Genomic DNA, 12,279 nt, shown 5'->3' on the forward strand with positions numbered 1-12,279 from the left:
CAAACCATCTAATAGTTCATTTGAACCAAAGATGAGTAAGCGATCAGTTCCTTGAAACGAATGGGTACTTTGAAACTGAAAATAATTTGGAACGTTGAGTAAAATATCTACATTTCCTTCCATGAGAATCTTCTGTCTGTGTCAATGAACTGCACAGCTCAGTGCCATCCTCAGGTCACTTCACTGGCTTCCAATCAGATACCGCATACAGTTCAAGCTTCTCCTTCTTACCTACAAATGCACTCAGTCTGCAGCCCCTCATTACCTCTCTATCCTCATCTCCCCTTACGTTCCCACCCGAAACCTCCACTCACAGGACAAATCCCTCCTCTCAGTACCCTTCTCCACCACCGCCAACTCCAGGATCCGCTCATTCTGCCTCGCCTCACCCTATGCTTGGAATAAACTTCCTGAGCCCTTACGCCAAGCCCCCTCCCTACCCATCTTCAAATCTTTGCTCAAAGCCCACCTCTTCAATGTTGCTTTCGGCACCTAACCTTTATACCTTTCAGGAAATCTAGACTGCCCCTATTTGACTAACTGTACATTTCTACTTTAGATTGTAAGCTCCTGTGAGCAGGGACCGTCCTTCTATGTTAAATTGTACAGTGCTGCGTAACCCTAGTAGCGCTTTAGAAATGTCAAGTAGTAGTAGTGCTGACTTCTTCGGCAGTGCCATAATTACATGTGGCGAGAGGGTCTCAGAAAGCTTCTTTTGGTCTAACACTTGCTTCTCCGATGATCTTCTTCATGTCTCCTACGGCTTTTTTGGCAAACACTTTACCGATGTTTGGTTCACGGTTATGTTAGCAGCATCATCATCATCGTGTAGGATATGCAATCTATTGCTAATTAATGAATTGCATTTGGCGCAAGGGATTAGGGCTGTGTGCACCGAATGCAGGACGTGGGTTTGATTCTCATTGTGAGTGTTTCAGGTTATTCTTTAAGAGTGGAGGAGTAGCCACATGGTTAGTGTGGTGGCCTGAGAACCTGGGATCAATTTCCACTACAGCTCCTTGTGACTTTGGGCAAGTCACTTAACCTGCTGCTGCCCCAGGTACAAAATAAATACCAATATGTAAACTGCTTTGATTGTAACCACAGAGAGGGGGTATATCATGTTTCAACCCCATTCCTTTTAGTCTGTCATTGTGATGGACATGGGGGAAGCCACTGCTTGCCCTTTGATTGGTAGCATGGATTGTTGCTACTAATTTGGTTTCTGCCAGGTACTAGTGACCTGGATTGGCCACTGTTGGAAGAAGGATATTGGGCTAGATGGACCATTGGTCAGACCCAGAATGGTTATTCTTAGGCTCAAAGTTCTTGCTTTGCTGCAATGCCACATTGCGTGTCCAAGTTGGTTGAAGAAATGTTTGCAGTATCCGTGTCCTTTGTAGATGAACGCTGTTTTGCCTTTTTGCAAAACACCGTACTCTCCCTTGACTTCTGTTTATGAAAAGCAGTCTCAATCACACTTTTTAAACAAAGTTTATACTAAATTGTAAATTAATAATTTGATCAGATGTTATAACTACATTATCTAACTTATCATCAAGCACAAACATGTACATCGCAATAGCAACTTCCTGTTAACATTATGCAACTAGCATTATAAAGAATTGTAATCAACAGCCATGCGTTACAATATGTTTATTTATTTTAGATTGCTCACACCTTTTTCAGCAGTAGCTCAAGGTGAGTTACATTCAGGTACACTGGGTATTTCCCTGTCTCTGGAGTTTGTACCTGAGGCAATGGAGGGTTAAGTGACTTGCCGAAGATCACAAGGAGAAGCAGTGGAATTTGAGCTGGGCACCTCTGGATGTCAAGACTCTAACCACTAGGCTACTCCTCCACTCCACTTATCAGCCCTCCTGAAAGACTTCAAAAGACATTTACAATTTGAACTCAATTATTATAAACAATAACTTACACAAAGGAGCTTTACTTGGAATGAGACCAAAAAAGCTTAATCCCTACTAGCCTTTGAAGCCCATGTAATAATATCTCTCTATATAAAATGCACCGCCAACGTTCTATGAGGCAAACTTACCCAGCATTCCAAGTTAAGTTGTCATGGTCCAGATCAGTTTTCCACCATGAGTGCTTGCCCCGCCCACGCGTCACAACGTGATGATGTTCGGGGCGGGGCTATGACACTCAACGAAACCCCAGTTCCACCGCCCTCTGACGCTCCCCCCCCCCCCCGACGCACACAGAAAAACAGCAACCTATGTAGATCCTCCACCCCCCCCCCCCACGGAGTGCCGTCCGAACAGCTGATCCAGTAAGTCCAGCAACAAGGGGAGGGGGATGGTAAGGAAAGCGCCTTGCTAGTGCCCGTTTCATTGCCGTCAGAAACGGGCCTTTCTTACTAGTTATCTATAAAACCAAAGTTTTAATGGCTTTATAAGCAATAGCCATATAACCAAAAGGCACTGTGACAATAAGTCCTTGTGACCAGTATGTCGGTGACCTAATGGCCTTATGACCAATAGTAGATATGTCCATTATATATCTGACCACAAGGTCCTATGACCAAAAGGCAGTGTGATCAAAGACCCTATGATCAACTGTCCTATGATCAATAGTCCGTACACCAAATTTGCCTGAACCAGATTAGATACAAAAACACAAAACAGATTCAGCTTTGGTTACAATTTTTTTTTTTTACTCACCTTTGACGTATCTGGGCTGAATGAGTATGTCTCATAGATGTAGTCCAACCTCTGCCTGAGTTTTGCTGCTACATCTGTATACTTGACTGAGACTTTTTTCCAATGTGCTCTCTCTGATTTTAATACGTCCTGGAAAAAACAAATTAGATTCAATTCAAGCATTGCATTTTTGTGCTACAACCTTCTCAGGGTTATCACTAAAGATGGGACAGAAGACTCCTAATGTGTAACCTAGCATGAAATACAAAGTGGAAATCAAACTGTTTAACTGAAATACTATTAACCCTGGGAGACAAGTAAAACCTGGCCAGGAAGGAGTTAGTTGACTGGAGTAAAGAAAGCAGCTGGGAGCTTAGGCGCCCGGTATAAGAGGCTTGGGGAGGCTATGCCTCCCCAGCCACAGCAGGATGGATCAGCTGTTTCTATAGAAATGCTAAATAGTATTAGTAGTAGTTCTCCTGTGAGTCCTGCTGCTCTGGGGGGTTTAAATAGAAGCAGCAGTGAAAGCCTTCTCTAGCCTTGTGTATAACCAGTTGTAGTTTGATTATCTTACTGCTGGGAGAGCAGAGCAGGGATGTTGGCTGGAGGTGTCCTGGGTTGCCAGGGAGATATTTAACTAGGATCAAGGTTGCCAGATGGGCGGTTTTCCTGCCCAATTGGGCGGCTTTCCGCGACCTGCTGCGGGAAAGTTTTGCCTGCTGCGGGTTGCGGTTTTTTGAGTGGCTTTTATTTGGCTGGGCGGGTTTTTTTTCGCTGTCTGCAGTTTTTCGCCCTGCAGGGGGCGTGGTTAGTGACGGCAGAGGCGGGGTTGATGACAGCGGAGGCGGAGCTGATGACGGTGGGGGTGGGGTTGATGACGGTGGGGGGCGGGGTGTGAAATTTTGGGCGGGTTTCAACTGGTTTAATCTGGCAACACTGACCAGGATCATGAATTCCTGCACATGAGCAGTTCACACCAAAGAGACTTGCACTGACCCCTGAAATTTTAAAAGTGCTAAAAATAAGTTTTAAAAGTATTTGCATTAAATCTAATTGCAGAATTTAGGTGATAGGAAGTGGGATTGGTATGCTATGTACTCAAATTTGCTCAAGCCATATGCAAATTAGTCCGTTTTTGGGAGGTTCTCATTTGCATATTTATGGGTAAAAATTGTTGGAAATGTTTACAGCCTTAATGTTAGGGCATGGCTCTGATCAAAAATGTGAACGTTGATCCAAAAACGAAGGGTTTAGCTAGTGTTTTTGACTAAAAATTCCCATTAGAGTGTCTGTATGTTAATCTGCATTCAAATAGAGCTCTCTGATTGGATGAGCAGCTCCTGTTAGAAAATCTGCCCGGAAACAGAGAGGAGAGGAGAGAATCAATGGGTGGGTGACTGGAGGGGGGGCAGGGGAGAGGAGATAATCAATGGGTGGGTATGGATGGCTGGGGGGGGGGGGGGGGGTCAGGGGAGCGAGGACAAGAAATGAAGAAGAAAGGCAGAAAGTAAAGAAATAAATGGAAAGGAAGCCCTGGAAACGGAGTTAAGAGGACAGATAGCAGCAGAATCGGATAGTGGGCCAGCATGATCAGAAAAACAAAGTCAGCAGACAACAAAGGTAGAAAAGATAATTTTATTTTCATTATAGTGTTTGGAATATGTCCACTTTGAGAATCAGGTGCTCAACATTAAATGTTTATATTTATTTACTTATGTATGGCATTTTTATCCCACATTAAACATGAATTAGGATGTTTTGTGGCTCTACATGAGAATGGGAAAATTAGGTTCTTACCTTGATAATTTTCTTTCCTTTAGTCATAGCAGATGAAGCCATTACGTATGGGTTGTGTCCATCAACCAGCAGGGGGAGATAGAGAGCACTCAACTTTTCACAGTGCCTCATGGCCAGCCAGCTCCACTGCCTCTTCAGTATTTGAAGCTTCCAAAGCAGTATGGCAAACCGCAATGGGAATAACATGAACTTTCCTCACTGCGAACGATGGCCCCTTAACAAGGGCATGAACTCAAAAGGAGGGAATGAACACATCCTCCTGGAGGGAATAAACTCGTCCTCCTTATTGTATAACTGGAGGGGATACACGCAACCTCCTGGAGGGAATAAACTCATCCTCCAAAACATAAACTGGAGGGAATGGACTCATCCTCCTGTAAGTGAACATGAATCCTGAAGACTGTTTTCCAACTTTCTCCGAAGGAACTTACTTCAGGAACTAAGAACAGAACCTGAAACAGATTCACAGCATACAATCATACAGGGAGGGCTCATGGCTTTATCTGCTATGACTAAAGGAAAGAAAATTACCAAGGTAAGAACCTAATTTTCCCTTCCTTGTCATCAAGCAGATGAAGCCATTACGTATGGGATGTAACAAAGCAATCCCAATATAGGGTGGGAACAGGTCACCCCACGCGCTAGCACTTGTGTTCCAAAACGCGCATCCCTCCTAGCAGCCACATCCAGCCTGTAATGTCGGGCAAAAGAGAGCTTAGAAGCCCATGTTGCTGCACTGCATATCTCTTGACGAGAGAGTGCTCCAGTTTCAGCCCAACTACTACTACTACTATTATTTAGCATTTCTATAGCACTACAAGGTGTACGCAGCGCTGCACAAACATAGAAGAAAGACAGTTCCGGCTCAAAGAGCTTACAATGTAATAAACAAAAAAAAAAAAGTAAGCAAATCAAATCAATTAATGTGAACGGGAAGGAAGAGAGGAGGGTAGGTGGAGGCGAGTGGTTACAAGTGGTTACGAGTCAAAAGCAATGTTAAAGAGGTGGGCTTTCAGTCTAGATTTAAAGGTGGCCAAGGATGGGGCAAGACGTAGGGGCTCAGGAAGTTTATTCTAGGCGTAGGGTGCAGCGAGACAGAAGGCGCGAAGTCTGGATTTGGCAGTAGTGGAGAAGGGAACAGATAAGAAGGATTTATCCATGGAGCGGAGTGCACGGGAAGGGGTGTAGGGAAGGACGAGTGTGGAGAGATACTGGGGAGCAGCAGAGTCAGTACATTTACAGGTTAGTAGAAGAAGTTTGAACAGGATGCGAAAACGGATAGGGAGCCAGTGAAGGGTCTTGAGGAGAGGGGTAGTATGAGTAAAGCGACCCTGGCGGAAGACGAGACGGGCAGCAGAGTTTTGAACCGACTGGAGGGGGGAGAGGTGACTAAGTGGGAGGCCAGCAAGAAGCAGATTGCAGTAGTCTAAACGAGAGGTGACAAGGGTGTGGATGAGGGTTTTGGTAGAGTGCTCGGAAAGAAAGGGGCGGATTTTACGGATATTGTAAAGAAAGAAACGACAGGTCTTGCCAATCTGCTGGATATGAGCAGAGAAGGAGAGAGAAGAGTCAAAGATGACCCCAAGGTTTCGAGCTGAGGAGACAGGGAGAATGAGAGAGCGATCAACAGAAATAGAAAACGGGGGGGGGCGGGGAGGTGAGTTTGGGGGGGGGGGAAAATGAGAAGCTCGGTTTTGGTCATATTTAATTTCAGGTGGCGTTGAGACATCCAGACAGCAATGTCAGACAAGCACGCTGAAACTTTGGTTTGGATGCAAGGTGAGATATCAGGGGTAGAAAGGTAGATTTGGGAGTCATCAGCATAGAGATGGTAGGAAAAGTCATGGGATGAGATTAACGAACCAAGGGAAGAAGTGTAGATAGAAAAGAGGAGGGGACCAAGAACAGAACCCTGAAGTACGCCGACAGGCAGAGGGATAGAAGTAGAAGAGGATCCACCAGAGTGAACACTAGAGGTGCGGAGGGAGAGGTAGGAAGAGAACCAGGAAAGGACAGAGCCCTGGAATCCAAGTGAGGACAGGGTATCGAGAAGTATGCTGTGATCGACAGTGTCAAAAGCAGCGGAAAGATCAAGAAGAATGAGGATGGAATATTGACCTCTGGATTTAGCCAGTAATAGGTCATTGGAGACTTTAGTAAGCACAGTTTCGGTTGAGTGGAGAGGGCGAAAACCAGATTGTAGTGGGTCAAGAATAGCATGTGAGGAGAGAAAATCAAGGCAGTGGCGGTGAACAGCACAGCACGCTCAAGTAATTTGGAGAGAAAAGGAAGGAGGGAGATGGGTCAGTAATTAGAGGGACAAGTAGGGTCGAGTGAAGGCTTCTTAAGGAGAGGTGTGACCACAGCATTTTTAAAGGCAGCAGGGACAAGAGGAAGAAATCGCTCTGGTAGAATGCGCCTTAAAGGCTACAGGTGGAGACCGGCCGGCAAGCAGATAAGCTGAAAAGATAGTTTGTTTGAGCCAGCGGGCAATAGTGGCTTTAGACGCTGGAGACCCTCTGCGAGGACCTGATAGCAAAACAAACAGATAATCATAGATCCTGAAAGAGATAGTAACTCGCAGATACTGCAGCAGAGTCCTGCACACATCCAACAGGTGCAACTGCCCAAAAGATTCTGGAAACTCCTCCTTATCAAAGGAGGGCAAGAAAATAGGCTGGTTTAGGTGAAACGCTGAAACCACCTTAGGCATATGAAGGAAGGCACGGTCCGAACCGTGACCCCGGACTCTGAGAATTGCAGAAATGGGTCTCTACAGGACAGCGCCTGGAGCTCTGACACCCGTCTCGCCGAAGTAATGGCCACAAGAAAAACGGCCTTTAGTGTCAAATCTTTCTCCGATGCTCGCCGAAGCGGCTCAAAAGGAGAAGCCTGCAGGGCCTTCAAAACTAGCCCCAGGTTCCAAGCTGGACAGGGTGCTCGCACGGAAGGCCGGAGCCGAAACACCCCACTAAGAAACCATGCCACATCTGGATGAGCAGCTAAAGACACGTCTTCAACCTTACCACGAAGGGAGGCCAACGCTGCCACTTGCACCCGCAGGGAATCATAGGCCAAGCCTATTTGTACACCATCCTACAAAAAGTCCAGAATCGGCGAGACAGGAGCCCGCATGGGTGTGATCGCTTTTGAAGCACACCAAGACTCAAACTAGCGCCAAATCCTGGCATAAGCCACGGAAGTGGAACGTTTGCAGGCCTGCAGGAGAGTGGAAATGACTGTGTTTGAATAGCTTTTGTCCCTCAATTGCGCCCTCTCAATTGCCATGCCATAAGACCAAAGCGGCAGGCGTCCTCCATGGCTACCGGGCCCTGTGACAACAGGTTCAGTAACAGAGGTAAAGGAAGGGGAGCCTCCACTAGCACCTGTCGGAGGTCCGCATACCAAGGCCTCCTGGGCCAATCCAGGGTGATGAGGACCACTTCTCCTGGGTGCAGCCGAATCCGCAGGAGCACGCGCCCTATCAAGGGCCACGGAGGGAACACATATATTAGGCCCGGAGGCCAGGGCTGAGTCAAGGCATCCAACCCTGCCGAGCGAGGATCTCTCCGTCTGCTGAAGAAGCATGGGACTTTGGCATTTGAACTTGTCGCCGTAAGATCCATCACGGGCTTGCCCCATTTGGCACATATCTGCAGGAATACCTCGTTTGCTAGTTCCCATTCTGCTGGATCAATCTGATGCCTGCTTAGATAATCGGCTTGCATGTTGCTCTGACCTGCAATGTGAGCTGCCGACAGAAACTGAAGATGCAGCTCGGCCCAGTGGCAAATCTGTTCGGCCTGCGCAGCCAGTGTTCTGCACTGAGTGCCGCCTTGTCGATTTAAGTAGGCCACTGCTGTCGTGTTGTCCGACATCACTCTGACAGCCAATCCTTCCAGGGTCACTTGAAAGGCCAGAAGCGCCTGAAACACCGCTTTCAACTCCAGGCGGTTGATGGACCACTCCGACTCCTCGGGTGTCCATAGACCCTGGGCATGCTTCCCCTTGCAATGTGCGCCCCAGCTCTTCAGGCTGGCATCTGTCACTACTAGACACCAATCGGGGAGCGCCAGCGGCATTCCTCGCCGCAGTATGCTGTCTAGAGCCACCACTCCATGCTGAGTTGGGCCGCAGGGAGCCAAGAAAGTCTGCATTGATAATCCTGAGAAACTGGAGACCATCTTTGAAGTAGGGAATACTGTAGAGGTCTCAGGTGCGCTCTCGCCCAGGGCACCACTTCCAATGTGGCTGTCATCGATCCCAGCAGCTGGACAATGTCCCAAGCTCGCGGGCGGGGCATCCTCAGGAGCAGACGGACCTGATTCTGAAGCTTGCACCGCCTTAGCTCGGGTAGGTATACATAGCCTGAGTGTGTGTCGAACCTGGCCCCCAAATATTCTAGAGATTGCGAGAGGGTCAGGTGACTTTTGGCCATATTGACGACCCAGCCTAGAGATTGAAGTACTGAGACCACTCTGGCTGTAGCTTGATAGCTCTCTGTTACAGAGTCTAGGTACGGGTGAACCCTGATACCTTCTCGCCTGAGCAAAGCAGCTACTACCACCATTACCTTTGAAAAGGTTCGGGGAGCTGTGGCGAGGCCAAAAGGCAAGGCCCGGAACTGGAAATGTTTTCCCAACACCGCAAACCTCAGAAACTTCTGGTGCGGGGGCCAAATTGGTATGTGCAAGTAAGTTTCTTTCAGATCTAGAGACGTGAGAAACTCTCCTGGCTGTACCGCAGCAATGACGGAGTGCAGGGTTTCCATGTGGAAATGCCGCACTCTCAGGGACTTGTTTAATGCTTTAAAGTCCAGAATAGGGCAAAAAGACCCACCTTTTCGTGGCACCACAAAGTAGATGGAGTATCGGCCGCAGCCGTGTTCGGCGGGAGGTACCGGGGACACGGCCCCTAACTGAATCAGACCTTGCAAAGTCTCCTCTACCGCCACCCGTTTGGCGACAGAACCGTATCGGGACTCCACAAACACGTCTCTTACTGGGGCGTTGAATTCTATTCTGTAGCCATCTCTGATCAGGTCCAGAACCCACTGATCTGAGGAAATATTGGCCCACTCCTCGGCAAAGACGTCCTCCGATGACAGGAAGCGAGGAGGGGGCCGGCGCACCATCATTGAGAGGGTCGCCCCTGAACTCCAGGCCTAGAGCTGGTGGCTGCGGAACGCTTGTCCGAGCGAAAGGAGTTCCTCTGCTGAAAAACGGGCATGAGAAGTGAACCCAGCAGAACGCCCCGGGCGGTACCTTCTAGCTTCACGGAAGCGAGGTCTATAAGAGGAGTGGACCGCCTGGCCCTTGGAGGAAGGCCTCAGCCTATCTTCGGGCAAGCACTGGGGATTAGGATCTCCCAGGCCTTTAACAATTTTTTTTTTCAACTCCTCACCAAATAGGAGAAGGCCTTGAAAGGGCAACTTCACCAACCTTTGCTTAGAGGCCATGTCCGCTGCCCAATGTCGTAGCCAAATAAGACGGCGAGCTGCCACTGCTACTGCCATTTGTTTAGCCGAAGCTCTGACAATATCATAAAGGGCATCAGCCAAAAAGGACAAGGCCGACTCCATCCACGGAGCCACATCCGAGAAGGGCTCCGCTCCATCTCCGGGCTGTTCCACTGCCTGTTGCAACCACGCCAGGCAGGCTCTAGCAGCATAACAACTGCATGCAGACGCCAGAACAGTGAGACCTGCAATTTCAGGACCGTTTAAGTGCTGCTTCCAGCCCAAGGTCTTGTATATCCTTCAGGGCAACTCCTCCTTCCACAGGGAGGGTAGTTCTCTTTGTCACCGCAGTGACTAGGGCATCTACTTTAGGCATTGCAAAGCGAGCCAAATGCTCCTCACGCAGAGGGTATAACTGCCCCATAGCCCTGGAAACTTTCAAAGGTCCCTCGGGGTCAGCCCACTGAGCGGAAATAAGCTCTTGGATGGAGTCATGCAAAGGAAAGGCTCGAGTAGGTTTTTTGGTACTAGCCATCCTAGGATTCACAGAGGAGGCCGTGCCAATGTCAGGCTCTTCAATAGAAAGGACCTGTAGGGCATCTGAAATAAGCGCTGGCAGCTCATCACGGTGGAAAATCCTCACCGCGGAGGGATCATCCAGATCCTGTGGTAATTCTGCACCTGACTCTGGCTCCTCAGACCATGAAGGCCTGCCAGAACTCTCCGAATCCTCACAGCCCGACCACAGGGGGAAAAAGGAGGTGCACCACAATCTGAAGGGGAATTAGCCCTTCTACGCTTTTCTTTATGCCAATTATCCGGGAAAATAGCCTCATCAGGCAGTCCCAGGCCAGAATCCACCGGGGGGGGACAATAGAAGGGGCCTCAGACGACCCTTGAGGGAGAGCTCTTTTCAGCATGTATGCTTTATGCAATAATAACACAAAATCAGGGGAGAAAAACTCGCCCTGGGCACCCAGATCCCGTCTGGGGCTAGCCGCTCCCTGAATAGCCTCAATTCGAGGTCCCCCCCGGGCTCAGGGCTCTTCGTCTCTACGGAGGCCGCGCCATGCGGAGAATTAAAAATGGCGTCCGCTGCCAGCTCTGAGCGGGAAGAATCATCGCTCGCCATGCTCGGGCCGGCTCTTACACCTGTACAGCACGATTTACAGAGCCCCGCTGCTGATTTGCACTTGCCACACCGGGAACAGCGCTTTACATTCTCCGCAGCCATCGCTGAAAACGGCAGGAAAATTCAAAATGGCGGTTTCGCGCCAAAAACACCCCGATCGCGGGCCCACCCCGGAGGATTTAGAAAACACTCTTACTTCACCGGACCGAGTATCACAGCTCCGGTCCCATAGAAGAATCAAAGGAAAACCTCTGTTCCATTTTTTTTTTTTTTAACGCTGTGAGGAAAGCAGAGGTAATAAGAACTCCGGAGGCTCAGATGAGTGGGAAAGGCAGGGAAAGGCAAACCAATGTGCCTGCATCCACTGAGTGGGAAAGGACAGGGAAAAGCAAGCTAATATGTCCACATCCACGAGGGCATGGGTAAGGCAGGGAAAGGGCTGACCTATGTGCCTTCAAAGTGAAGCTGCTATAGCCTCTAACACCCCGGCTAACAACCGGCAAGCCAGGAGCCACCCCCAGGCAGATTTTTGATGGAGCTCGAAGAAGCTGCAGCCACCCTGCTTGGGGAGATAGAGAATACTGAAGAGGCAGTGGAGCTGGCTGGCCATGAGGCACTGTGAAAAGTTGAGTGCTCTCTATCTCCCCCTGCTGGTTGATGGACACAACCCATACGTACTGGCTTCATCTGCTTGATGACAAGGAAATGCCTTTTTAAAATTTTTGCTGAAAATTGCCGCTCATCCAGTTTGGGTCTGAGACCTTACCGCCAGCCATTGACCTAGCGGTAAGGTCTCACGTGGTAACCGGGTGGTAATGGTCTATACGCATAAAATGCAGATTACCGCCCGCGCACCATAAAAGAAAAATATTTTCTGGTGTGCGTAGCGGAAGCACATCAAAAATGAAATTACCGCAAGGGCCACGCAGAAACTCAAAATTGACGCACGTTGGGCGAGCGTAGGCGCCTATGTGGCTTAGTAAAAAGGCCCCTTAGAAATCTCACTCAGGGTAAAAGTCATGGTATTTTATATTTCTTATATGCAGGTACTTTTCCTGTCTCCAGTGGGGCAATAGAGGGTTAAGTGACTTACCCAGGATCACAAAGGACCACAGTGGGAACCCAGTTCCTCAGGTTTTCAGCCCACTGCACTAACCATTAGGCTAGTCCTCCACTCCTATATGTGGAAGAATATAGGAACCCTTTTATTAAAGCTTAGTACATGTTAA

At 48.6% G+C, this 12,279-nt stretch overlaps 1 protein-coding gene across 1 annotated transcript in view; it reads right to left on the bottom strand.

Annotated features, from left to right (window-relative positions):
• Window positions 1-12,279, bottom strand: part of LOC115459071 (prolyl endopeptidase-like) — a gene marked incomplete at its 3' end in the record, with an annotated part of 63,087 nt that overhangs the window by 49,387 nt on the left and 1,421 nt on the right. Inside the window, 1 exon segment of the mRNA XM_030188936.1 lies at window positions 2,685-2,813. Coding sequence (XP_030044796.1) covers window positions 2,685-2,813 — 129 coding nt within the window.

The sequence above is a fragment of the Microcaecilia unicolor genome, unplaced genomic scaffold (assembly GCF_901765095.1).
Source record: "Microcaecilia unicolor unplaced genomic scaffold, aMicUni1.1, whole genome shotgun sequence".
NCBI classification, from domain to species: Eukaryota; Metazoa; Chordata; class Amphibia; order Gymnophiona; family Siphonopidae; genus Microcaecilia; species Microcaecilia unicolor.